General features: G+C 43.9%; 1 protein-coding gene across 1 annotated transcript in view; it reads left to right on the forward strand.

Annotated features, from left to right (window-relative positions):
• USP13 (ubiquitin specific peptidase 13) overlaps window positions 1-24,041 on the forward strand; it is a 120,375-nt gene that overhangs the window by 55,715 nt on the left and 40,619 nt on the right. Inside the window, exons 7-12 of the mRNA XM_030328910.1 lie at window positions 4,619-4,713; window positions 6,034-6,221; window positions 11,260-11,331; window positions 11,926-12,019; window positions 21,771-21,896; window positions 23,621-23,774. Of these exons, the coding sequence (XP_030184770.1) occupies window positions 4,619-4,713; window positions 6,034-6,221; window positions 11,260-11,331; window positions 11,926-12,019; window positions 21,771-21,896; window positions 23,621-23,774 (729 nt within the window). The remainder of the gene's footprint in view (window positions 1-4,618; window positions 4,714-6,033; window positions 6,222-11,259; window positions 11,332-11,925; window positions 12,020-21,770; window positions 21,897-23,620; window positions 23,775-24,041) is intronic.

A 24,041-nucleotide genomic window follows, 5' to 3' on the forward strand; every position in this document is an offset into this window, starting at 1 on the left:
TACATTTTCAATTGCTGAATTTCTTTTAAACAGTCATAGTAATTTATTTCTCAGCAGGGTATGAGAATACTCATTTTAGCCAATCTTTGACAACTTTCAGTATTCACAATTTCTTTTAAATGTTTATTTATTTTTGAGAGAGAGAGAGCAAGCAGGAGAGGGGCAGAAAGAGAGGAGGACAGAGGATCCCAAGCAGGCTCTGCGCTGACAGCTGAGAGCCTGTCATGGGGCTTGAACTCATGAACCGTGAGATCGTGACCTGAGCTGAAGTCAGACGCTTAACCAACTGAGCCACCCAGGTGCCCCAAGTATTCACAACTTTTAAAAACCTTTGCTAATCTTGTATCTTGTTTTCTTTTGCATTACTAGTAAGGCTAAACATTTTTCATAGTAATTTTGGCCATTTGTAGTTCTATTTGTGAATTTTGTTGGTTGATTTTCTAGTAGTGTATGTGTAGGTGTTCCTTATTTGTTTAAAAAAACTCTGTAGCGACTAAGAATATTAATTCATTATCTGCCACAGTTAAGTGCTTTTTTGGTTTTATTTTGTTTTTTTAAAATGTTTGGGAGAGAATGCGTGCCTGCACATGCAAGTGGTGGAGGGGCAGAGAGAGAGAGAGAGAGAGAGAGAGAGAGAGAGAGAGAGAGGGAGAGAGATTCCAAGCAGGCTCTGTGCTGTCAGCACAGAGCCCTACTCGGGACTCAATGTCACTGACCGGGAGATGATGACCTGGGCCCAAATCAAGAGTTAGACGCTTAACTGACTGAGGCACATGGGTTCCCCTGTTTTTTTTCGTAGAGGAGGGACAACTTTCAGGGTTTTTCCTCTCATGTAATTGAGAACATTTGAATAAGTACTTCTGTTTCTATCGTAGAAGGCATAAGACAACCAGCGATGTAGATCATATAGCTTGTGATGAGGGTTCTTGAATTGATTCACCTGCAATAATGTTCACTTTTTTTTTTTTCAACGTTTATTTATTTTTGGGACAGAGAGAGACAGAGCATGAGCGGGCGAGGGGCAGAGAGAGAGGGAGACACAGAATCGGAAACAGGCTCCAGGCTCTGAGCCATCCGCCCAGAGCCCGACGCGGGGCTCGAACTCATGGACCGCAAGATCGCGACCTGGCTGAAGTCGGACGCTTAACCGACTGCGTCACCCAGGCGCCCCAATAATGTTCACTTTTTGAAGAAAGATCAGGGTTTTTATTTCTGCTTGCCTTATGCAGTGTTGCACAATGATTATTTTTAGTCTAATTATCATGTTAGTTTACGGATGTATCAATTTTAGTTTCTTTTAAGTCTGTTTAATAGATTGCTAACTATAACTCATTTATTTTAAAGTCAAATAAGTTAATGAAAACATACCTGAAGTTTGCTTTAATGTCTGATGATGAGCCTTGTGGACATTGAGGCCTAGGAGGGTATGGTGCCCCCTGTCTAGGGTGGCCACCTCCTGGTGAAGGTACCACTGCCAAGGGTCCCATTTCCATATTCGCTGGGTTCATCCAGGCTAATTCAACTCACAAGAAAGTGTTTATTTTTTAGTTTATAGTGAGAACCACAACTGCCTGTAAGTGGGATGTTTATGTTGGCTTGACCAGTACATTCCTTCCCTGTGGGGAGCTGACTTATATTTAGAATATTGCTTAGTGCACATGGAATCCAAGCAGGTTGCGGACTCAAGTATTTAATGGCAATGTGATCTGATCATCTGGTTTCCTTCTCCCCAATAAGGATATACCTGTTCAGTGAGAAACTCCTACTCACCTTGAGGTCACAACTTAGAATTAGTTCTTCCAAGAAGCCTGGACCATGCAAGCTAGGCCATTGTGGTGGCATGGGTAGTAAAAATGGGCCCCGTATTAAATTCCATTCTGGGTTTCCATGGGTACAGAGACAAACCAAGAAACAGATCACTGTACAAACAAACAAATAAAAAACTTTCCTCTATGGGAGGACACATTGATTTGGCAAAGCAAGGATGAGGTTCTTGGTAGGAAGGGACTGAGGAAGGATAGAGGCAGGAGAGGGTGTTTTGTTCTTCTGTTGTGAAACTAGTTTACCTAAGAAGAAGCTATAATGCCTTGGTGGCTGCAGGAGAAGCTTCTGGAGATGCCCACAGCAGCTGTGAAATAGCCTGTCCCACCAACCCCTGTGCCAACTCAGTACATCTCAGGATGGTCTTTCCTGAGTCCATTTCACATTTTTTTTTCTATGACTACATGTCACATGTCATTTATAAATTCTTCATGATTGCCAAAAGGGTCACAGTTCCTTTTTAGATTTCTTATATGTTACTCACAGAACTGTTTTTATCATTGTGGTAAAAAATAACTATCATGTCTGACCAAATCTTTGGAGCAGTTAATGACTGGAGGTAGGAAACATTAATTTCTCATTATGGCATGAGCCTAACAAGAACTATAGAGTGCTGTGTGATGTTCACTTATTTCAAAATCCTAAGCCAATGCCATCAGTTCAGTTCTGGCAATTTTATTATTTTCTAATAAAGTTCAAATAATTAGAGTCTTAAACTCTTTAAGTCTTCAAAACTGTTTCATTAGTTAATAATAACCAAAGTGAAAGTGCCTAGGGAATGTCATTTTCACCTCCCAGCTAGTATTTGAGTGGCATTTTTTTGTTACTTGCCATAGATTAAAAAATATTATTTATATATTTGTTTCAAATTATTAGTTTAAAGATTTTTGTTGGTGTTTTTAGTATTTAAACTTTTGGGGAAGTATTTCTTTGTTTCTTTTTTTCTTTCTTTCTTTTGAGGGGGTTGTTTTTCTTGATTGGGCTGGGGATTTTGTCCTTTGTTTTGCTTTTGAGAACATGGAGTTGTACTAAAGAAAGAATATAAATGAAGGCTGCCTACCTACGAGTTAAAATGGGTCCCTAGAGGAAGAGGGATAGCAGAGAAAGCTATACAACATTTAATCTATTAATAATAGAAAGACTGAATTCCTTTGGTGGCCATGAGTCTCCACATGGGTCAGAAGGTTACCATAGTTTCCGTGTGTGTGTGTGTGTGTGTGTGTGTGTGTGTGTGTGTGTGTGTATTTATTTATTCTCCCTGTGATGTTCCAAAGAGGAGGAACCTCTTTGGACAGTCTGTCTTTTCCTGTCCTAGAGAATGCTATCTTTTTAAAAAAATTTTTTTAATGTTTATTTATTTTTGAGATAGGGACAGAGTATGAGTGGGGGAGGGAAAGAGAGAGAGGGAGACACAGAATCCAAAGCAGGCTCCAGGCTCTGAGCTGTCAGCACAGAGCCCGACATGGGACTCGAAGCCATGAACCGTGACATCATGACCTGAGCCGAAGTTGGGTGCTTAAATGACTGAGCCATCCAGGCACCCCAAGAAATTGTGATTTTTGACTCTTCATTCCTGTTAAGGGCTTGTGATGATGCTTCACCAAGTCTCTGAGTCTCCTGAGAGATCTAAGGAAATAGAATGGCACAGAGAAAAAAGTACTGGGGGGGGTCAGGATACCTGGGTTCTGAGCCACCTGTGGGGTTTGAGGCCAATTATTTAACCATATGAGCCTCTTTTCCTCACCTGCAAAATGGGCCTGAAGATATCTGTTCCCTCTCCCACAATTGCACTGCTGTGTCAGGACACCGAAGACAGTAGTTTGGAAAGCTTTTGGGGTTATTTGCCAAGAAGGCCAAGATGCTAATCCCTCAGGCTCTGGTGCCCAGGGACCGGGCCTGGGGTGGCTGGAACCTCCTGAGTTACCCTGCTGTGCCACATGCATCCTCATTTTCTGTGTGTGCTATGAGGTGGACGCATTTGGGAAGTACTGAACAGTCTTCACTAAATCTCTCACCAGTGGGGTGTGGACACTAACATTGGAAAGAAGGGAGGAAGCAGCAGGTGGGAGGTGGAAGTTGGTGAGCTGGTAGGTCTGAGACCATAGAGGATTCCACAGGCAGAATTTTGTTTTGTCTTGGACTTAAAACCTCACCCCAGCCATTCAGCTGCTCCCCAGGGCCTGTGCGTTCCCTTTGTTCCCTCCCAGCCTCCCTCTGCCGTGGCAATCAATTGTTAGGCATTTACATCTGTTTAATTTCAATTATTTTAACTTTAGATGCTGCTTTTTAATTTTTTTGTTTCAGAAATCCTTTTTTTATCATTTTTTTAATTACTTTTTTAATGTTTGTTTATTTTTGAGAGAGAGACAGAGCAAGTGGGGGAGGGGCAGAGAGAGAGGGAGATGGAAAAATATGAAGCAGGCTTCAGGCTCTGAGCTATCAGCACAGAGCCCCATGTGGGGCTCGAACTCACAAACTGTTGGATCGTGACCTGAGCTGAAGTCGGACGCTTAACCGACTGAGCCACCCAGGCGCCCCAGAAATCCTTTTTAAAAAATTACTTCTTGAAATGTCAAAAGACTTGATATATGGGAATAATTACAAAATCTATCTTTATTATGTTCCTTGTTTATCATCTTTCCTTTCTCCACTTGAGTGTAAACTCTGGAGGGGTTTCTCTTGACTTTATTCATTGATATGTCCAAGCCTGGTGCATAGAGGGAGCTCAATAAATACATGTTGAATATTGAACAACTTGGTTAAAAATCTCATTCCTTGTTTTCTCCTCACCCTCTAGATGTTTATTCTTTTCAAGAAGAGGAACCTGTTTTGGATCCTCATTTGGCCAAGCACTTAGCGCATTTTGGAATTGATATGCTTCATATGCACGGGGTAAGAAGGTCGACTTTGTCTGTGTTCCCTCCTTGCAGGGAGGGAACCATTTGGTTTATTTAATATGTAATTCCTGTAACAGGAATCTTGCTTCTAAAGGTTTTCAATTTTAATGTGTGCATTTACTTCTTGGATTTAATTCATTAGCATTTTCTTTTGGTTACCAGCTTAGAATATTTTTTTAATGGTATAATAAAAGTGGCACCTCCTCAAGTACCATTTGTTTTAGTTGGAGTTTATTTGCAAAATTTCTGTCTCCTCTGATGGAGAGTTGCATGAATCACTCCTTGTTCGCTGAAGCGAGAAGGTACGGGAAGATGACCTTTAAAATGATCTGTGACCGACATCACTTTAATTAATTTCAGGAAGGGAAGCAGAGCTCGGGGGTGGAAAGAACAAGCCAACATACTGTTGATGGGAAAAGCTTTGCTTCATTTAATATTGTGTTTTCAAGCCGATATCATGCCTATGTAATGTTTGTCCCTGTGAGGAGCTGTTTGAGTGTGCGTGCTCTGTTGTGGCCCTTCCCTCTCAGCCCGCCTCCCTGTCCTCAGGCTCTCCTCCCCTGTCTCCTCATCCTCATTCATGTCACCTTCTAGTTTACGTTCTGTGCTCTTCTTAAACCCCCCTCTTATTTCAGGGCACTCCTGAGGCCCATGATTTTCCTTCGCTTTCCTCTCCAGCTTTCTTGCCTTTCTGTTTGCAGTATTGTGTTGTCTCTTCCCTTGAAGTCACTCCACTTGCTTCTTTCTTTCAGTTCCTATTTGTCTTTCTTCCTCCTCTTATCTCCTTTCCTCAGTCTCTTTCATTTAAAAATTTTTTAAGTTTATTTATTTTTGAGAGAGAGAGAGCATGAGCATGGGTGGGGGAGGGGGAGAGAGAGAGGGAGAGAGAGAGAATCCCAAGCAGGCTCAGCAGTGTCAGCACGGAGCCTGATACGGAGCTTGAACTCATGAACTGTGAGATTATGACCTGAGCTGAAATCAAGAGTCAGACGCTTAACTGACTGAGCCACTCAGGTGCCCCCTCTCTTTCATTTTTTAATCTTTTAAAGATGTGTTTCTTTTTTACTGTGGAGAGACATACATAACAAAATTTACCATTTTAACTGTTTTTAAGCATGTGGTTCTGTGGCGTTGAGCGTGTTGACATTTTTGTGCAGCTATCACTACCTCAGTCTCTTTAATTAGGTTATTTTTCTGCTTAGCTGGAGGAATAAAGGGACAGAAACATCCACTGCTGTTAGAAATAACTCTTGGGACATGATATTTGGGTGATAATTACAAGTAAGGTTGGTTTCCTTCATTGACTTTGCCCCAGACAGAGAACGGGCTTCGGGACAATGACATCAAGCCGCGGGTCAGCGAGTGGGAAGTGATCCAGGAGACGGGGACGAAGCTGAAGCCCATGTATGGCCCCGGGTACACGGGTCTCAAGAACCTGGGCAACAGCTGCTATCTCAGTTCGGTCATGCAGGCCATCTTCAGCATCCCAGAATTCCAGAGAGCGTAAGTGTCCCCCTGCAGACCTGTGCGCACAGCGCTGCCCTTCGTCCACTCCACGTCCAGTCCACTCAGCATGTGCCGGGGACCCTGTCTTCCTCAGCTGCAGGACATTTCACCACATCCTCCTGGTGTGACTTCTTGCACTGGAGCTGGGTGAGAACACTTGTCAAGTGTGACGGGAATCAGGTGAGATTAGGAGAGCTTTGTAACTGAGAAACTCACAGGGGTTTGTCATATTAATAATGGCTTCCATTTTTAGACCATCAATCACCCTCTATGCCAAGAAAATATTAATCATCAATCTTCATGGAAGCCTGCCACATTCCTTCCTATAGATGCTCTAGGAGAGATTCAGTGATCGGTTTGATCAGTGTTGCCCTCCTGGTGAGTGGAGTTTCTTGGCGGATTTAAGCTTTTCATTTTTTTGCTACTCAGAATGTGGTTCACAGACTGGCACTGGTCCTAGGACTGCTGGATAGGGATCTGTGATAACTATGGAAATTGAGTGAGGATTTAGAAGTTTTTGTAGCAATTTGACATTGTCATGCTTTATGAGAGGTGTTTCATTTTTTCTTTTATTATATATATATATTTTTTTCAACGTTTATTTATTTTTGGGACAGAGAGAGACAGAGCATGAACGGGGGAGGGGCAGAGAGAGAGGGAGACACAGAATCGGAAACAGGCTCCAGGCTCTGAGCCATCAGCCCAGAGCCCGACGCGGGGCTCGAACTCCCGGACCGCGAGATCGTGACCTGGCTGAAGTCGGACGCTTAACCGACTGCGCCACCCAGGCGCCCCTCTTTTATTATATTTTTTAAAGGAGTCACCTGTATGAGCTGAAATAAAACAGCTGGCCCTTCACCATAGATAATTGGGAGCCACTGATGTAGGGTGCTTCCTAACTGTGTGTGTATGGGGCTGCTTTCTTCCTCCCACATGGAGGGGGAGAGCAGCTGTGTCTGTGGCCCTTTTCTTCCCTAGGCTGGGCTTAGATGGGTCGCTGCACAGACTGGGAGTGTGGCTGTGCACTCGTGGGTGTTTAGAACATCTTTGGGGTGCCTGGGTGGCTCAGTTCCTTAAGCATCTGACTTTGGCTGAGGTCATGATGTCATAGCTCGTGAGTTCAAGCCCCACATTGGGCTCTCAGTGCACAGAGCCTATTTTGGATCGTCTAACTCCCACTCCCCCCCCCCACCAAATAATTAAAAATTATAAAAATTAAAGAAAAAGAAAATTATCTCTAGTGTATTCCAGAGCGGGTAGGTTTCTACCATGGTTCAAGTATGGAAGAGGACACATGTGCTTACAGATGGAGGGGTAGGCAGCACACTAGGAACAGCACAGGACAATTTTTTACTCACGTAGAGTTGAAATGCTAATTGCTTTAATGGTGGTTAATCAAAAGTATATCAAATATCCTTTTCTTTCCTCTCTTGGTATTTGAATACTCATTCCTCTTGCTGTTTTCTGGCTTTGGAAATTTGTGGTTAGTTTGCAAAAGGACACGGTGCCTGGCCCCACTTGGGCAAACAGACACTGAATAAATAAATGATCAGAAGAGCAGCTGCATGGTTATAAACATAGTAAGTTCCACGGAGGAAAAGGGGAAGAGGTGATCAGGGAGGATCTCTTTGAAGAAAGGACATGCAAAGGGGCACACACCTTGACCCATATGCAGGAGGAGTGGGGCGGAGGGTTTTAGAGGAAGAGCAAGTTTGAAGCTCTGAGATGGGAAAACCTTTTCAAAGTTATGTATCACACATCGTATTATTTTCACAAATTTTTGCCATTGTCTCCTACTTGTATTGTTATTTGGGGGACAGTATAACTTCGTCTTATGTGTCTCATGGTCCAGGATTTTTAAAAAAAATATTGAAGGAAAGACTTTATGGTAGGTGTTGTATAATCACTATTTCTTTTAAACTAGAATGGAGGAAACTTGTGTTCTTTGGTTACAAAATCCAACATTTTCAGTGCTTTATAGTCTATAGTTTTTGAAAATGCTTTCTACCCTCCAAAGTTTGATGAACAGTTTTATCTTTCTGATTTTTTTTTATTTAATGAAAAAATGTACCTCACATCTGTGTTTTGGATTTAAGATTCAAATCTCTCAGCTCAGTGTTGTTTCAAGAGTTTTAGAATTTGATATTACTGAATATTTAATTTTCTGATTTCTGCACATTTACTGTATATATTTGAACATGAGCAATCTATTCATACTCATCCTCAGTCTGCTCATTCTTTTACCAAGTGTCAGTTGATTGAAATACTTGCTTTTCTGACTCCTTTCTCCCCAGCGGGACTAACTCAGTGGGGTTAGATTCAGGGGACAGTGTCTCCATTTTGTAAGTAGAAAGAGTGTCTCACAGAGAGATTAAATGCCTTACGTACAACCACAGTGTAATTTAGAAATGTCAGCCTGACTCCTCGATACTCTTTCTGCCACCAGAACCCAGTTTACATTTCAGAATACTTCTGATGAGGATCCAGTCTAAGTAACCTGGTGTAGTGTACAAACTGAATGAGAGCTAAGATGGATTATCAGATAGCAAAACTGTTTTTCCTTTGAGAACTGCTAGATTGCAAACTAAAGGTATAATACGTATTTTAAAAAGTATCCAGCATTGCTTCTGTGTTTTAACTTAATTTTGTTGTAATGAAGAATATTTCTCGTCGATTAGAAAAGTAATATAAATTACTAGCAAAATGGGCTTTTCTGACATCAAAGATTTGCCACCTTTAATTTTTTATTCTTCTCCACCAATCTTGCCTGAAAGCATAAGCCTTTTCACTAATGTTCATCTTCATATCATGTTCGAGATATGATAAAGACTGGTTTGTAGGAGGGCTGATGAATTCATCATGTTGTGTTTTAACAATTCCTCAGTACAGTCTCTGGCTGTGGACAGTTTTGTTCCAAAGTTTGGTTGATCTCTTACTTGGCTCTTGGTCGACAGAAAATTTCTAGATGGAATTGTTGCCCTAGTGACACATCCAAAAACCATCTGAATGGGACTGTCCCAGAGAAGTGGGCTCTGTTAATTTTGGCATAAGTACATAATATGGGGAATAAATTCTGAGTTTGTAGACAGCAGGTGCCTACAAGTGTCCAGTAGTTGGGGGATCTGATTAGAAGTCATTGCTGACTACTATTTGTCATGGTTCTCTGCTAGGGCTTTATTATAGTAATGCCTTTTATGTTGGTTTGTAGGTAGTCAGTTATGGAAATTGGTTATACAGTTAACACAATATAAATGTATTCAACACTTTTTTAAATTAGAAATGTTTTTATTTGGGGCGCCTGGGTGGCGCAGTCGGTTAAGCGTCCGACTTCAGCCAGGTCACGATCTCGCGGTCCGGGAGTTCGAGCCCCGCGTCGGGCTCTGGGCTGATGGCTCAGAGCCTGGAGCCTGTTTCCGATTCTGTGTCTCCCTCTCTCTCTGCCCCTCCCCCGTTCATGCTCTGTCTCTCTCTGTCCCAAAAAAAATAAATAAATAAACGTTGAAAAAAAAAATTAAAAAAAAATGTTTTTATTTGAGAGAGAGAGAGCATGAGCGAGGGATTGGGATAGGGAAAGGGAGAGAGAGAATCCTAAAGAGGCTGCATGCTGGGTGTGGAGCCTGATGTGGGGTGGATCCGATCACCCTGGGATCATGACCTGAGGAAAACCAAGAGTCAGATGCCCAATCAACTGAGCCACCTAGGCGCCCCCCACAAATATTTTATGAGTGCCTTTTACATGTCAGATGCTATTCTAGTTCTGGAGATGCAGTGATTCAGATCATGTATCTGCCTTCATGGAGATTATACTCTTGTATATAATCTCTAGAGAGATGATAAACGGAGATAAATAAATTATAGAATTGCAAATACTGAAGCATGCCAAGAAGAAAGTCAGCCAGGGTCAGGTGATAGGGAATTAGGACGGGTGGAGAGGTGCCTTTTAAACAGACCTGAGATGGAGCAAGGGTCTGTGGAGAGAACATTCCGGGAAAGAGAGCAGATGGCATGACCTTGAAGCAGGTGTGAGCTTGGCATGTCCTGGCAAAGAAGGGCATGTGGCTGGTGTGTTGTGGTCTAGGGGAGAGGGATGGGAATGAGGTCAGAGAAGTGGGCAGAGCAGAGTGCATGAAGTGCCAGTGAAAGGGATCTGCTTCTAGATTCTTCTTTCTAGAGCTTTCACACTCAGAGAGTTAAAGCTTGAAAACGGAAAGATGAACAGCACAGAACAGAGGGTATGAAATAGGAAGTGAACTTGAGAAGTGAATGATTGTATAGTGAGATTAGCTGTGGGTGGTGGAAGTTGGCGCTTCTCTGTCAATGTAAACTGGTCAGAAGGACGGGTTGGGGACTGCTCAAGGGATCACAGACAGGGCAGGTACTTCCAGAAAACTGGTTCAGAGCGTAGGTTTGGAGCCAGGCTGCCTGGGTGCACTCTGGGCTTCATCACTCCTTCCTTGGGTGACTTTGGAAGCATCCTGATTTCTTATCTCTCCAATGGGTAACAATAACCATCCCTTCCTCATATGGTTTTCATGAAGACCCAACCAGGTTATATAGAGACCCCTTAAGGGATAGTAGTTGTTACTCCTGTTATCATCATTATTCATTTTGATATGATTGGGATAATTTCCAGCCTTACCATTAATTTTTGAGATGGCAGTTGTGATGGCATTAGCCGGTGGTTTCTGACTCTGGTTACATGTTATAGTCATTTGGGGGACTTTAAAAAGATTGCAAAGCCCAAGCCTCAGTCTCAGGCAACAACATCAGAACATCTGGGGGTGACCCTGGCTTTGGTATTTTTTTGAGAAACTTTTTAGGTGATTCTAACTCGCACCCAGGGTTGAGGCCCACTGATAGAAGCACAATGGAAGGCCATGAAGATAGCTGTAAAGGTAAGATTTCAGGAAAAGTTTTCTTTGGGTGGATGAGTTAACTTTGATAGAAAGACAAGAAGGTCTTAGCTAGGATGGCAGCTTATTTTATTTCTGTTCATTCACTTCCTACGTTTTGACTCTCCCTTCTCATTTTCTAGGTATGTGGGAAATCTTCCAAGAATATTTGACTACTCTCCTTTAGATCCAACACAGGATTTCAACACACAGATGTAAGTGCTGATTAAAAGGTATCTAAAGTTTTTTTTAGAAAAGTATCCAGTAAGTGTTCTTAGTGGTTATTGCTGGGTTGCAGAATTAAAGGCAATTCTCTTTTCTTTTTTATTTTCTGTATTTTTAAAAGTGTTATAAAATAAGCGTGTGTTACTTTTAGAAGAAGAAAGATATTAATAGTTATTTATAAAGGACTGAGGCTAGTTTAAAAATGACATCGGTATCAAGAAGAATGAAATAAATAAGTTAGTGTTTAAAGTTTTTAAGATTTATTTATTTTGAGAGAGAGTGTGAGCAGGGGAGGGTCAGAAAGAGAGGGGGAGAGAGAGAGAGAGAAAGAGAAAGAGAATCCCAAGGAGACTCTCAGCACAGATCTGGACATGGGACTGGAACTCACAAACTGTGAAATCATGACCTGAGCCAAAATCAAGAGTCAGAAGCTTAACTGACTGAGCCACCCAGGCCTCCTTAAATAAGTTATTTTTGAGTAACCAAGATAAAATGTTCCAGCTAAAAGCATTCATAGATAATGTTAATATCTCTATGGGAAAACAACAATGACGCTTTTGTTTTTCTTTGTCCCTCCTGTCCAGGACTAAGTTAGGACACGGCCTTCTCTCAGGCCAGTATTCAAAGCCTCCAGTGAAATCTGAACTCATTGAACAGGTGATGAAGGAAGAACACAAGGTATGTGTCCCAGTGTTTGCCACATTGATATGCAGGTAGGAGGGGACTTAACCAGCTAAAATATGGATTTCCTATGTTTTGGCAATTGGTGGCTGTAAATTTAGGAAGGTATTAGAATAGCTATTTCATTTTGGAGTCTAGGGTGTCTGTGTGCTCTTAAAAGTTGTGGTAAGAAATAGCTAGGGTTGGTGTTTCTAGTCATAGTTGCTTTATGGATTTTATGTGCGTGCCATTGTCACTGGTTTTCAGAACAGTGTTCTTCATAAGATAGAGCTGAGATGGAAGGAATAAACCTGATACAAATATACAAACATTTTCTCCTTGGGCAGCATAATCTTGGCCCTTATAATGTCTTTTTTCTCCTAGGCCTCAACTTTGTTTGCTAGGATTTCTCAAGAAGCTGGTTGTTAAAAAGCAACACACACATTCCTATTCCACCTCCTCCTCCACCCTGCTCCCACCTTCAGAGTTGGGAATTCTGAATTTCTGGGGAGGGCTGGGTGGTTCTCGTTTTTGGTAAGCTCCTAGCAGATTTGTAAACCACACTCAGATATGAGAGACTCGGTTGGCCATTCAGTCACTGTTTATTGATAGAATAAATGAAAGATGCACCCCGTCTCCTAATAGGGAGACTTGCGTTTCCATGTGCCTACAGAATGGGCTACTGACCCCTCCCTGGGTGGTTCTGTTGCTCAACTCCAGAGGACACTGCTCACAACCTGGTCTTTTTGAGAGGTGCCCCTGAAATTCTGCAGTACACAGCTTACACAGCTGCATTTGGCAGCCCGGCTCGTGGTGCTGCATATGGCCTGAATGGAGTGCGTGCCCCTTTTCTCTACCACCTGCTCTGCCCTCAGAGTGCTCTGTTTTGACTTAGTGGGCAAATCTGTTTCTCAAGTGTTGACCTCTGTGTTCCCACCTTCAGTCAGTCATCCTTAACAAGACTGACAGCAGGAATTCAAAGTGAATAAATGCTTGTTCATAACAAAGCTGGCTAGTTGGGGGAAGTGGAGAAGCTGGGAGAAGGGAGATTATGAAGGGAGCATTTAGAGGTGGGGAGAAGGAAGGGGCTTAAGAGGGTGGAGAGGGAAATAGATACTCCGAATGGCCAGGCTGGGAGATCAGAGTGGTGTGGGGGCAGGGAGATGCGTTGGTATCCACCATGGCGAGATAACGAGTCTTTCATCCATCCAAGACTGGAAGGCTCTCATCTGGGACACAGCTGAAGGGATGGTTTGGATGTGGGGCTGGAGCATGGGGGTTATTCAGGCTTCTTCCACCTCTGAGCTCCCATGAATCCTTGAAGAGGTGATGGTGAAAACAGCTGGGCCCAGCATTTTGTTTTCATCACATTTTATCCTGGGTTTTCATCCACGCTGTGTCACTTTGTGGGACACTTCTGGGTCAGAGCCCACCTTCCTTGGTGGAGGAGAAGGAGACTGGATTGGGACTCGGGGACTCTGGCTTCCTTTCCTGGCTCTGCAAGGAGCTGTGAGATCATGGGCTAGTCACGCAAGCTTCCAACCCCAGCGGTCAAATGGCAGAATTGGTGTGGGTGGTGGTTGTGACTGTTGCAGGTGTGAAGGTTGTCTCTCCAGTGTAAATAAAATCTGTGTGTATTCCTGCCTGGTGTCATGCTTTTGGAGTCTCCTCATTTGAGAAAATATAGAATAAAAATTATCAACTTAGTAATATTTGCAAGTAAAGTTTGGTTTGGTTAATATTACAGTGTCCTTTTACATTAGAAAAAAAGGAGTTCTTATATGAGTAAGGCATGTATTTATTCAAATTCTATGAATAGTGACTGCTTGGGGCCCTTGCCCCCTGCTCACTGTTGGGTTTATTGACTGTGGTACAGTAGCTCTGTGATCTCCAGGGTCTGTAGCCTACAAGTGGGAACCCCAGCTTTGTCTGGCCCAACATGGGTAACCCAGCATTTGGGCCGTATTTGGCCTGTAGGTATGTTTCCTTGGCCCACACATAAACACCTGAATTCCAGCTTCTCTTAAACACTAAGACCCTGTGGCGATTCCAGGCCCATGATAGCAGATGGCTGGAGCTGAGTAGCAGCCCTCCCTTCAAACAGGACACACAGTCCCCAGCTGGCTCCAGTCCCTTTGTGATTCGTGACTTGGCCAGTATGCTGTTGCATTTGAGTGTGTGACCTTTAATCTAGATGATCTGTGAAATCCTTTCCTGCTCCAAGGTACCGTGATCTAATGGTCTTAGAGAAAGGATCCTGAATGTGACCAGTAGTACAATGTGCATCTTGGGAGTGTGGGGAAGACCATCTAGCTGGGTGGGATACAAGTGAGCCTTTGGTTCAGAGATCACCAGGGTCTCTTTAACATTCAAAAAGAGCTTGAGTTGACCATACAATCTGTGGCCCTGGGGGAGTCAGTTTTAAGCTGCTATAGCAAAATCTCCATTTCCCCTCCCAGTGGAGGGAATTGCTTTCTGAGGCATCAGGATTTTCACTGGCAGTTGGTTTCAGAGAAACCAGTTTGTGAGACTCTTCTCTGAGGTGTCCGGAGCCCTTTGGTGAGGTGGCCTTGTCCCAGGCCTGTGGCTTTTGTGATTTGTAATGTGCCTGAAATGCCCTAAGAGAAGAAAGAAGGTGTGCTAAAGCAGAGAAGGGGATGGATTACAAGAGGAATGTGTTGTGGAAGGGAGAGAGCATGAGAGAGAAGTCAGAGCCACCATGTGGTGGGAAGGCCTTTTTACACGGCCACCACCACCACCAGCAATACTAATCGCTAAGATTGCATAGTGCTGAGGAAAGGCCTGGCTCTTCCTGTATGTTCGCTAATGCACAGAAACCTTGCCTAAAGTTACACAGTTAGTGAGTGGCAGAGCTGGGATTTACACCAGGCAGGCTGGCCCCTGAGTCTGCATTTGACCCCTACATTATTCTGCATCCCTGATAGTTGTTCTGGCTTTGCTTCAGGCTTTCCAGTGCCTCAGTGTGTGGATGGTGTAGGTGGATGACAACAGGGGGTCCTTAAAGTTTGCAGAATTGCCAGGTGGCCCAGCAACTTGTGTTTCTCAATACCTCTGTCTTACATCTTGGGTCCTTTCTAGGCTACATGCTTCCTAGTATTAAGTTGGTCTTCTGTAGACCAAGGCAAAATCTAGTTTTTATGTACACATGCTTAATGCACATTTTCATCTATAAAAAGATTTGCTGTATTTGTTTTGGGCACTGCCATTTCTACATGAATTTGTTGAATTGATTTTTAAAATTAAATTGCATCTGCTGTAGATAAAACCTCCTCACTTTTATAAAAGGACGCTTTTCTTCTTCTTCAAAAAATACTCCTGATTTTATGCATTCTAAGACCATGCTTTCACACATTTTAATGCTGAATAACTCTAATTTATTTCTTCTTCCGAAGATAACATGTTTTAAACAATTCTGTATTTTAAACAAACTGCATTTCTTACATGACAATTCATTTGATTTCCCCTCTAAAAAAAACTTGATGAGGAATTACCGGTCTTAGTTTTTGATCACCATGAGATTACCAGTGTTCTGCTTTGAGGTGATGTAATTTTACTCCCAAGCATAAGAGCTTTATTTTCGCTAACCTCCATTTTTCTTGGTGGGGAAAATGTAACATTTCTAACTCACTTTTTGAAATATGAAAAATAGCTTGGGGAAAGCCCTCTGCTCCTTTCTCTTTGAAGATTTGGGGTTTGAATCTGGGTTAGGAACTACTGGCCCAAGGTTTATGGTTTAAGATTAATAAAAGTTTAAATGAACAGATGCCATACACGTGTACTGGGGACAGGCTGAGATGCATCTAGCTTTCTTTTTATTCCTGTGGTCTTACAATGTAAATATCCATACGGGTGTTGCTCTAATGTGATACAAAGCCCCACTCTTCCTGTGTGTTTATTAATTAAAGCTTTAGGCTCAGCAGAATGTGAGTGGAGAGTATCTGGCTGCTTTCTTGGTGCAGAGTTAAACAGAAAGCCCTGTATAAATAAGCATGTGGGAAAGATTCTGAACACCATAGTCCTCTCGCTAATTTTAGCTGATCTGTTTTGCAATTGCTGATGGAGAAAGTAAGTACAGTATCCTATAAATATGACAGGTTCCTTAGGTGGTTGCTATTTTGGAGACTCCTGGGGCTCCCTCTTAATAAAGTTAGTTGTTGAGACTAGCCATTGCTTCAGGTGTTTTAAGAGCTGGCTCATGGTGAGAGTGCATGCTTCCTGAAGGCAGGTCTGACTCTTGGTCAGGTCTGGTCACTCCCTCTCATCTTGTGTGGTGATAGACCCATAGGGGACACTGGGATGATGTCAGTGACCCATACCAACTAAGAGATGTGGTTTCTGTGACTTCGTTCTTTGGTTCTTATTTTGGTTTTTTGGTTTCTTTTAACTAACTGCCTTATCCAGAGCCTGGTCTTAAAAAACATTTTTTTTTTTTTTAATTTGCAAATATGCACACAAGTAGCATTGTGTAGCTTTAGCAATCACCATTCTGCCAGTCTGGTTTCAGCAGTCCTCCCTGAGCTCAACTTTTCCTCCCTGTTCTCTTCCTCTTTCCTCCCCTTCCTCTCCCTTCTCTTCCCCGCAGGATTTTAACACAAAACCCAAGCATCCTCCTTTTCTACCTGTACATGTTCAGTATGCAACTGTGACTAGAATGCCTTCCCCACCCCCCCCCCCCCCCGCATAAAAATCGTGTTAAAAGTTGTTTAAAGTGTTAGTAGCACAGTAACAAAATTCACAACCATTCCTTAGTATCATCTAATATGCAGTCCATGCCTGGAGTTTCCCCTGCAGTATCAAAGATGACTTTTACAAATCCCCCTCCCTTTTTTTCTGCAAGCTATTGATTTATGGAAGGAGCTGAATCATCTGCCCCAGGATTGCTTTAAAGATTGTTGCCTTTTTCAGCTTGTGTTCCTGATAAGCTGGAAGCTAGATCTGGAAGATTTTGGACTATGCTAGATATGAAGGGAACATACTAATAGTTGAGTATGGGACTTAGTAAGACTTCCATCTGAAGTCAGATAGAAAAGGTGTGGGGCATGGGCACAGGCAGACAGGCCAGCTGATGACCAAGACATTAACTGTGGAGTTCAGCTAGTTTTAACTAAGATGCTTGAACCCGGTGAAAGCCGGGAGCTGGTCTGCAGTGTGACGTGGAGAGGAAGAGATAGCGTCTCTCTGGTTAGGAAGCTTCTTCAAATAACTTTTCAATGGTAAACAAGCTATAGCTTGACAGAGGATCGAACAAAGGATTAAGAAAGGTCAGTCCAGGGAAAACAAATGAAATGGGCACAGAAAGAGAAGAGGTGTGGGGGTGGGTAATGAATGAGGCTGGGCCACGGCCCAGTGCGGGGCTGAGGTGCTGGGGTTCTCACCACAGTCCCTGTTGAAACTTCTCCTCCCAGTTGTACGACCACACAGTGAATGGCACAGAGCAGCAGCCAGCTTTTCTGAATTTACTGACTTGTTGAACTTTCCAAGGCAGCTGCTTTGATGGGGACTGGCAGCCACATCGGGTTGAAGTGCAGCTTGCAGGAAGAAATGCCATCCACAGCAGGCAGTGAGTGCGTGTGTATGTGAATGCCTAAAGATAAAGCTCACTGTGAAAAGACTCATTCCGTGTGGTGCCTCTGCACTGCCAAGAGCAGAGGAATAGTTGCTGGACTGGCCTGGAATGTTGACTCCAGAAGCGTGTGAGTTTGAAGAGGGCTCAGTCAGAGTCCAAGGCATACTGTTTTCCTTTTTTCAGCAACTGGTGAGATGGACTCAGGGCCATCAGAGATGAGAGCTAGTAATTATTACTAGCAGTATTAAGACATGGGATAGGGGTGCTGGGTGGCTCAGCTGGTTGAGTGTCTGACTCTTGATCTTGGCTCAGGTCATGATCTCATGGTTCCTGAGTTTGAGCCCCATGTCGGGCTCTGCGCTGATGATGCACAGAGGATATTTTGGATTCTGTCTCTCCTTCTCCTCTCTGCCCCTCCTCTGCTTGTGCACTCTCTACAGAAAAAAAAAAAAAAAAAAAAAGACCTGGGATAAAGAGAGAGACAGACACACACAGGGAGACAGACAGTGAGATAGCAAGTAACTGACTTCTGTAGCTGTGTGATCCTGGGCCAGTTACTTAGTACTTCTTTGCTTCAGTTTCCTCATCTGTCAAGTGGAGAAAATCATCATCATTATCATCACCTCGTCAGGTTAGGTGAGTTAAGCAAGATACATGTATAAAGTAGTCAGAACTGTGCCTGACATCTAGTAAGTATTTATCCAAGTACCTAGAACAATGGCTGACATGTTATAGCACTAAGTAAATTTCTGTTAAATGAATGAATAAATGTTAGCCGTGACGCAAGGCATTATTTTTGTGTGCTTATGTTGGGTGACACCGTGTGGTAGACAGGCATCAAGCAGTGTGAGTGAAGAGAGTTACGCTTGTTACATCGTCCCCGGGAGGTCTTTATACAGGTAGTAACATTAATTATCAGGTGTAAATTGGTCTTCATCTAGCACTGGAAGCATATCTGACGCCACGCATGTGTGTAAGCTGGTCATTTATGTACAGTTTCCAGGTCCTCAGATGCCCAAATGCTCCCACTTTGGAGAATTCTCCTTTAAGAGCTGCTGGCGCTGTTGTGGGTCTTCTGCAGTGTTCCTCAGCATTTGTTATGGACACGTGTGTTGTCTTTCATTTCCCCATGGTCTCTCAGCTCTCGGAAGGTAGAATCCCCAGTAGTGCTCTGCGTGATGTAGGTGATTAGTAAATACTGGATGACAGGGTTAGGTCACATATATATTCAACAAGATAGGAAAAATCACCAGAGTTTTATTAGAAACGTTGCTTTTAGGAAATATGTGTTGGGGAGATTTTACACGTAGAGCCGCTATGGGACTGCAGGGAGATGGGTACGAGAGTTTTCCCATCCCCCGTTGCATCTGATTGTGTGATTGTGCACACCTAACATGGTCCCTGGACCCTAGGCATTGACCTGGATGTCTAGGAGATCTCATAGAAGTGTGAAACGTGGCCTCCACCTGCTAAAGCCTGCAGTGAGGCCAAGGAGGTGGGCCAGAGCAGACTGGAAGTTACAGGAAGTGGGAGGCACGCTGTGCTGTGTGCTCAGTGATGGCCCGCCCAGGGACCACATTCCCTGGACTGCAGAGGGGAATGTGGCCCAGAAGCTGAGCAAGTGGAGGTTTGTTTTTTTTTCAATATATGAAATTTATTGTCAAATTGGTTTCCATACAACACCCAGTGCTCATCCCAAAAGGTGCCCTCCTCAATACCCATCACCCACCCTCCCCTCCCTCCCACCCCCCATCAACCCTCATTTTGTTCTCAGTTTTTAAGAGTCTCTTATGCTTTGGCTCTCTCCCACTCTAACCTCTTTTTTTTTTTTTTCTTCCCCTCCCCCATGGGTTTCTGTTAAGTTTCTCAGGATAGCAAGTGGAGGTTTTGAGAAGAAGTAGGTGTGCAGCAGCCGCACAGTTTGCACAGTACATGAACCACTTCCTCTGCTTGCTTGGCAAGCTGAGGTTTGTCTCAGTGAGACCTACTGTGTGCTACAGCTGCCACTCCCTATCTTTGCTTCAGAGAGCTTGGAATTGGAATCACAACTGGAGTTCATTCTGGTTCAGCTCTGTTAGCTGCATGATAATCTGGTCGTAAGACCTCTTTGAGTTGAAAGATCTGTCTGGCACTTCTCTGCTCGTCTCTGTTTCTCTAGCTATCAAGTGAGGATAACGGAAGTCCCTTCTTTGCGGGGTTCTTGTGAGTATTGAGTGAAGTGACATGTAACACCATTATTAGATGGGTGAACTTGGAGGGGACTCAGGAAACAGCTTTATCATGAGCCCACCTCTGTCCTCCGTGGTGATATGGACTCATCCTGTTCTGCCTCTTCAGAGCATCTCAGGCAGATCGCCTAGATTTCCAGTGATTTCCTGCAGATTACCAGCATTAAAAAGTCCAGTTCACATCAAAGGCAGTTGAAAGCATCTCTCCCCTACCAGGCTCGGGAGTCATGGAAACCAGCAGTGCACAAGGGCTAGCTAGCATCAGCATCCTCTGGTAGCTTTGTGTCCTTGCTCCCTCTGGCTCTGGCCCCTCTAAAGTCAAGTAAGGATCAAGGGATGGAGATACTAGACAAGAGGCAGAGCCTTTCACTGAGCTAGTGTGTTTGGCTTCCTCTTGGCTGCCATGTGTATTCTGCCATGGTTAGCCTTTTTGTAGGGGCACATTAGTGCTTCCTTAGAGGTGTCCCTCCTCCCTGCTTGTCTCCTCAGGGACCTCCACAGGGACCTTTCCCTATTTTCTGTTCAACTGACTTCTGTAACCCCCACCTTGGCTCCTGCCTCAAGTCTCCTCTGCCAGCTGACTTTCCATCATCTTATGCAGTGTCCTTTCTGAAGGAGCCTGGCTACTATTTTTCTGGTCCCCAGAGAAGTTCACATATCCTTATCTATCAGAGTTGTCCCTGCCACCCACTCTTTGCACTCTGTCATCCTGGCAGCTGCTGCTAGCCTCCTCCAGCTTCTCCAGGCAAGGGGCAAGCTCCTGGAAACAACCCGTGCTCTGATCCAGAAACAGCCAAGGGCACGCTCATGAGCCTGAGCACTCTGCAGCGGTTACTGGGGGCATGCTGTGCCATTTCCTCTCTTGGAGGTACAGGCATACCTCGAAGAGAATGTGGGTTTGGTTCCAGACCACCACAATAAAGGGAATACTGCAATGAAGGGAGCAAAATGAATTTTTTGGTTTCCTGGTGCATATAAAAGCTATGTTTATACGACGCTGTGGCCTACTTTTTTTAATTTTATTTTTTTAATGTTTACTTATTTTTGAGAGAGAGAGATACAGAGACAGAGCACAAACAGGGGAGGGTCAGAGAATCTGAAGCAGGCTCCAGGCTTGAACTTGTGAATCGAGAGATCGTGACCTGAGTCGGAGTTGGATGCTCAACCGACTGAGCCACCCAGGCGCCCTAACACTGTGGCCTATTAAGTGTGCGGTAGCATTATGTCTAAAAAAATCCCCCAAAACAATGTGCATACCTTAATGAAAAATACCTTACTGCCAAAAAATGCTAATCATCATCTGAGCTTTCGGTGAGTTGTAAGTACTGATCACAGGTCACCATAACAAATATACAATAATGAAAAAGTTTGAAATATTTTGAGAATTAAGCAACATTTGACACACAGACACAAAATGAACGAATGCAATTGGAAAAATGGCGCCCACAGACTTGTTTGGTGCAGGGCGGCCACACACCTTCAGTTTGTAAAAAAACACAGTATCGTCGAGTCACGGTAAAGTCAAGCACGATAAAATGAGGTCTGCTGCACCCCCGTCTCTATGGGGGCTTCTCTCAGACTCTCTCACAAGGAGGGAAGGGGGTGCTGCAGAGCTCTCCTCCCCTTTGGCCTCCTTCAGAGAACCCCCACTCCTGCCTCTCTTGCCTGCCCTGAAGTGGGCCATAATGGCCTGCCTTGGAGCATGTCCTGTGAAGATGGGTCGAATAATGCCTTTCTTTAGAGAGTGGAGGTGTTTCTCCTGTGTTTCGTTAGTGCGGTGCCTGCTGCACACTAAACGTCCAGCGAACGTTGGCTGTCATCACTGTTTAACTTCTGTGGGCTTTAGTGGTCTCATCTGAAAATTGGGACTTATGGTCATCCCTACGCTGCTGGCTGCTCAGTGCTGTTAACGTGTGTGAAACTATTGTAAGTTGGTTTTATTTTTACATCTCAGCCTCAACAGAATGGGATCTCTCCACGCATGTTTAAGGCCTTCGTAAGCAAGAGCCACCCGGAATTCTCCTCTAATAGACAGCAGGATGCCCAGGAGTTCTTCTTGCACCTGGTGAATCTAGTAGAGGTGAGAAGGCGGTTTTCCAAACTGCTCAAAGCGTTGTAAGAGGTGTGCCCAATCCGCAGGTGCAGCCCATTGTGTTGTGGCCAGGGTGCCTACCCCCCGCCCCTTTCCCGAATCTCTCATGGTCCAAGCTCGTGTGGCATTGGTGTGAGGCTTGCTCTTCGCAGCCCGTTTGGCAGAGTCGCTTCTCAGTCCCTGTTTTCTAGCACTTCTGGATCTTCCTGTTCTTCTTTAATTTGTACTTACAAGAGTGTTTGTCCATAATTTCATTCACAGGTTTTTTGGTCTCCATGACAGACTTCCTTAAGAGGCGGCTGTGGTCTTTGGTGTCCTTGTGCCACCACTCAGAAGAGATGGGCACGTTCTACTTACAGCAGAGTCAAATCACATTAAATGCTGTGGTTTTTCAAAGCTACTGAGAATTTGTGATTAAACTATTTTTCCCCTTCTTAAAAAACAGCCGCTTTTTCCTGATTACAAACATGTTCTTGTGGAAAATATAAAAAGGCAGAAAGAAAATAAAAATCACCAGTGAGAACAGCCCCTACCAACAACCAGTGCTAACATTTTGGTGTCTGACCTACCAGTCTCTTTCTGGGTGCATTTTTAAAAAAAAATTTTTTTTAACGTTTATTTATTTTTGAGACAGGGAGAGAGAGACAGAGCATGAACGGGGGAGGGGCAGAGAGAGAGGGAGACACAGAATCGGAAGCAGGCTCCAGGCTCTGAGCCATCAGCCCAGAGCCCGATGTGGGGCTCGAACTCACGGACTGCGAGATCGTGACCTGAGCTGAAGTCGGACGCTTAACTGACTGAGCCACCCAGGCACCCCTGGGTGCATTTTTTTAAAGCAGGTTTCAAACCCACTGGGACTTGAACTCACGACCCTGGGATCAAGACCTGAGCTGAGATCAAGAGTCGGATGCTTAACTGACTGAGCCACCCAGACGCCTCCCTGGGTGCATTTATTAATTCTCTCCAGACTGTTTCATAAGCATTGTTTTCTTTTCTTTCTTTTTAAAAATTTTTTAATGTTTATTTATTTTTGAGAGACAGAGACAGGGTGTGAGCAGGGGAGGGGCAGAGAGAGAGGGAGACAGAATCTGAAGCAGCTCCAGGCTCCAAGCCGTCAGCACAGGGCATGACGCGGGGCTCGAACTCACTAACTGTGAGATCATGACTTGAGCTGAAGTCGGACGCTTAACCGACTGAGCCACTGAGGCGCCCCTATAAGCATTACTTTCCACTTAACCTGTTGTGAATGTTTTGCCCATTATCGTTACATATTTGGATGTAGCATGATTTCTTTTTTATTTGTATATAATTTACACAAATGCATTTACATGATCATATCATATGTGCCTTAATTTTTCCAGGGCAACCCTTTATTACCCTCGCCTCCCCCCTGCCTTGTCTTTAGTATGGCTCCCTCACCCCTTTTCTTCTGATTCCATCTAGGTCAGTCCCTCTTTCATAACTGTTCATGGCTGCATAATGTTAATTCACATGATGAACTACAATTTATTTAACCAGTCCCCCATTTTTTGACTTTAGAGAAATGCCAGTGTTTTGTTATGAATGTACTCTAGGTGAACTGCCATGCCCAGAGGGAATGCTTAGTAATGCCCAATCTCTACACCAGATTGATAGATACTCTGTTTTATGCCAGTTTTTATTTATGGCTCAATAGTCCTAAATTTACTAACCTGATATAATCTAATCTTCAGAGGAACCGCATTGGCTCAGAAAACCCAAGTGATGTTTTTCGGTTTTTGGTGGAAGAACGTATTCAGTGCTGTCAGACCCGGAAAGTCCGCTACACGGAGAGGGTGGATTACCTGATGCAGTTACCTGTGGCCATGGAGGCAGCAACCAACAAGGGTAATGGTTCCAAAGTGGGAAACTAGCAGTGTGCTTTCTCATACGTGAAAACCCTCGAACTGGAGAGAAGGAATACGGTTCAGTCACTGCCAAGTTGCGTCAGGAGTAGACCCAGCCCAGATGGTGTCTGGTTGGCACGTCTCTTTTCCTCGTTTCCTCAGTCCCCGTGTGATTTTCTTGTGTGAAGAGTCCAACGCATCACAGGCTTTTGTTGGAGGGATTACGGATGGAACCTATTTTAGTGCCTATAAATTTGACCAACCAGTT

This window comes from Lynx canadensis, chromosome C2 (assembly GCF_007474595.2).
Source record: "Lynx canadensis isolate LIC74 chromosome C2, mLynCan4.pri.v2, whole genome shotgun sequence".
NCBI lineage: Eukaryota > Metazoa > Chordata > Mammalia > Carnivora > Felidae > Lynx > Lynx canadensis.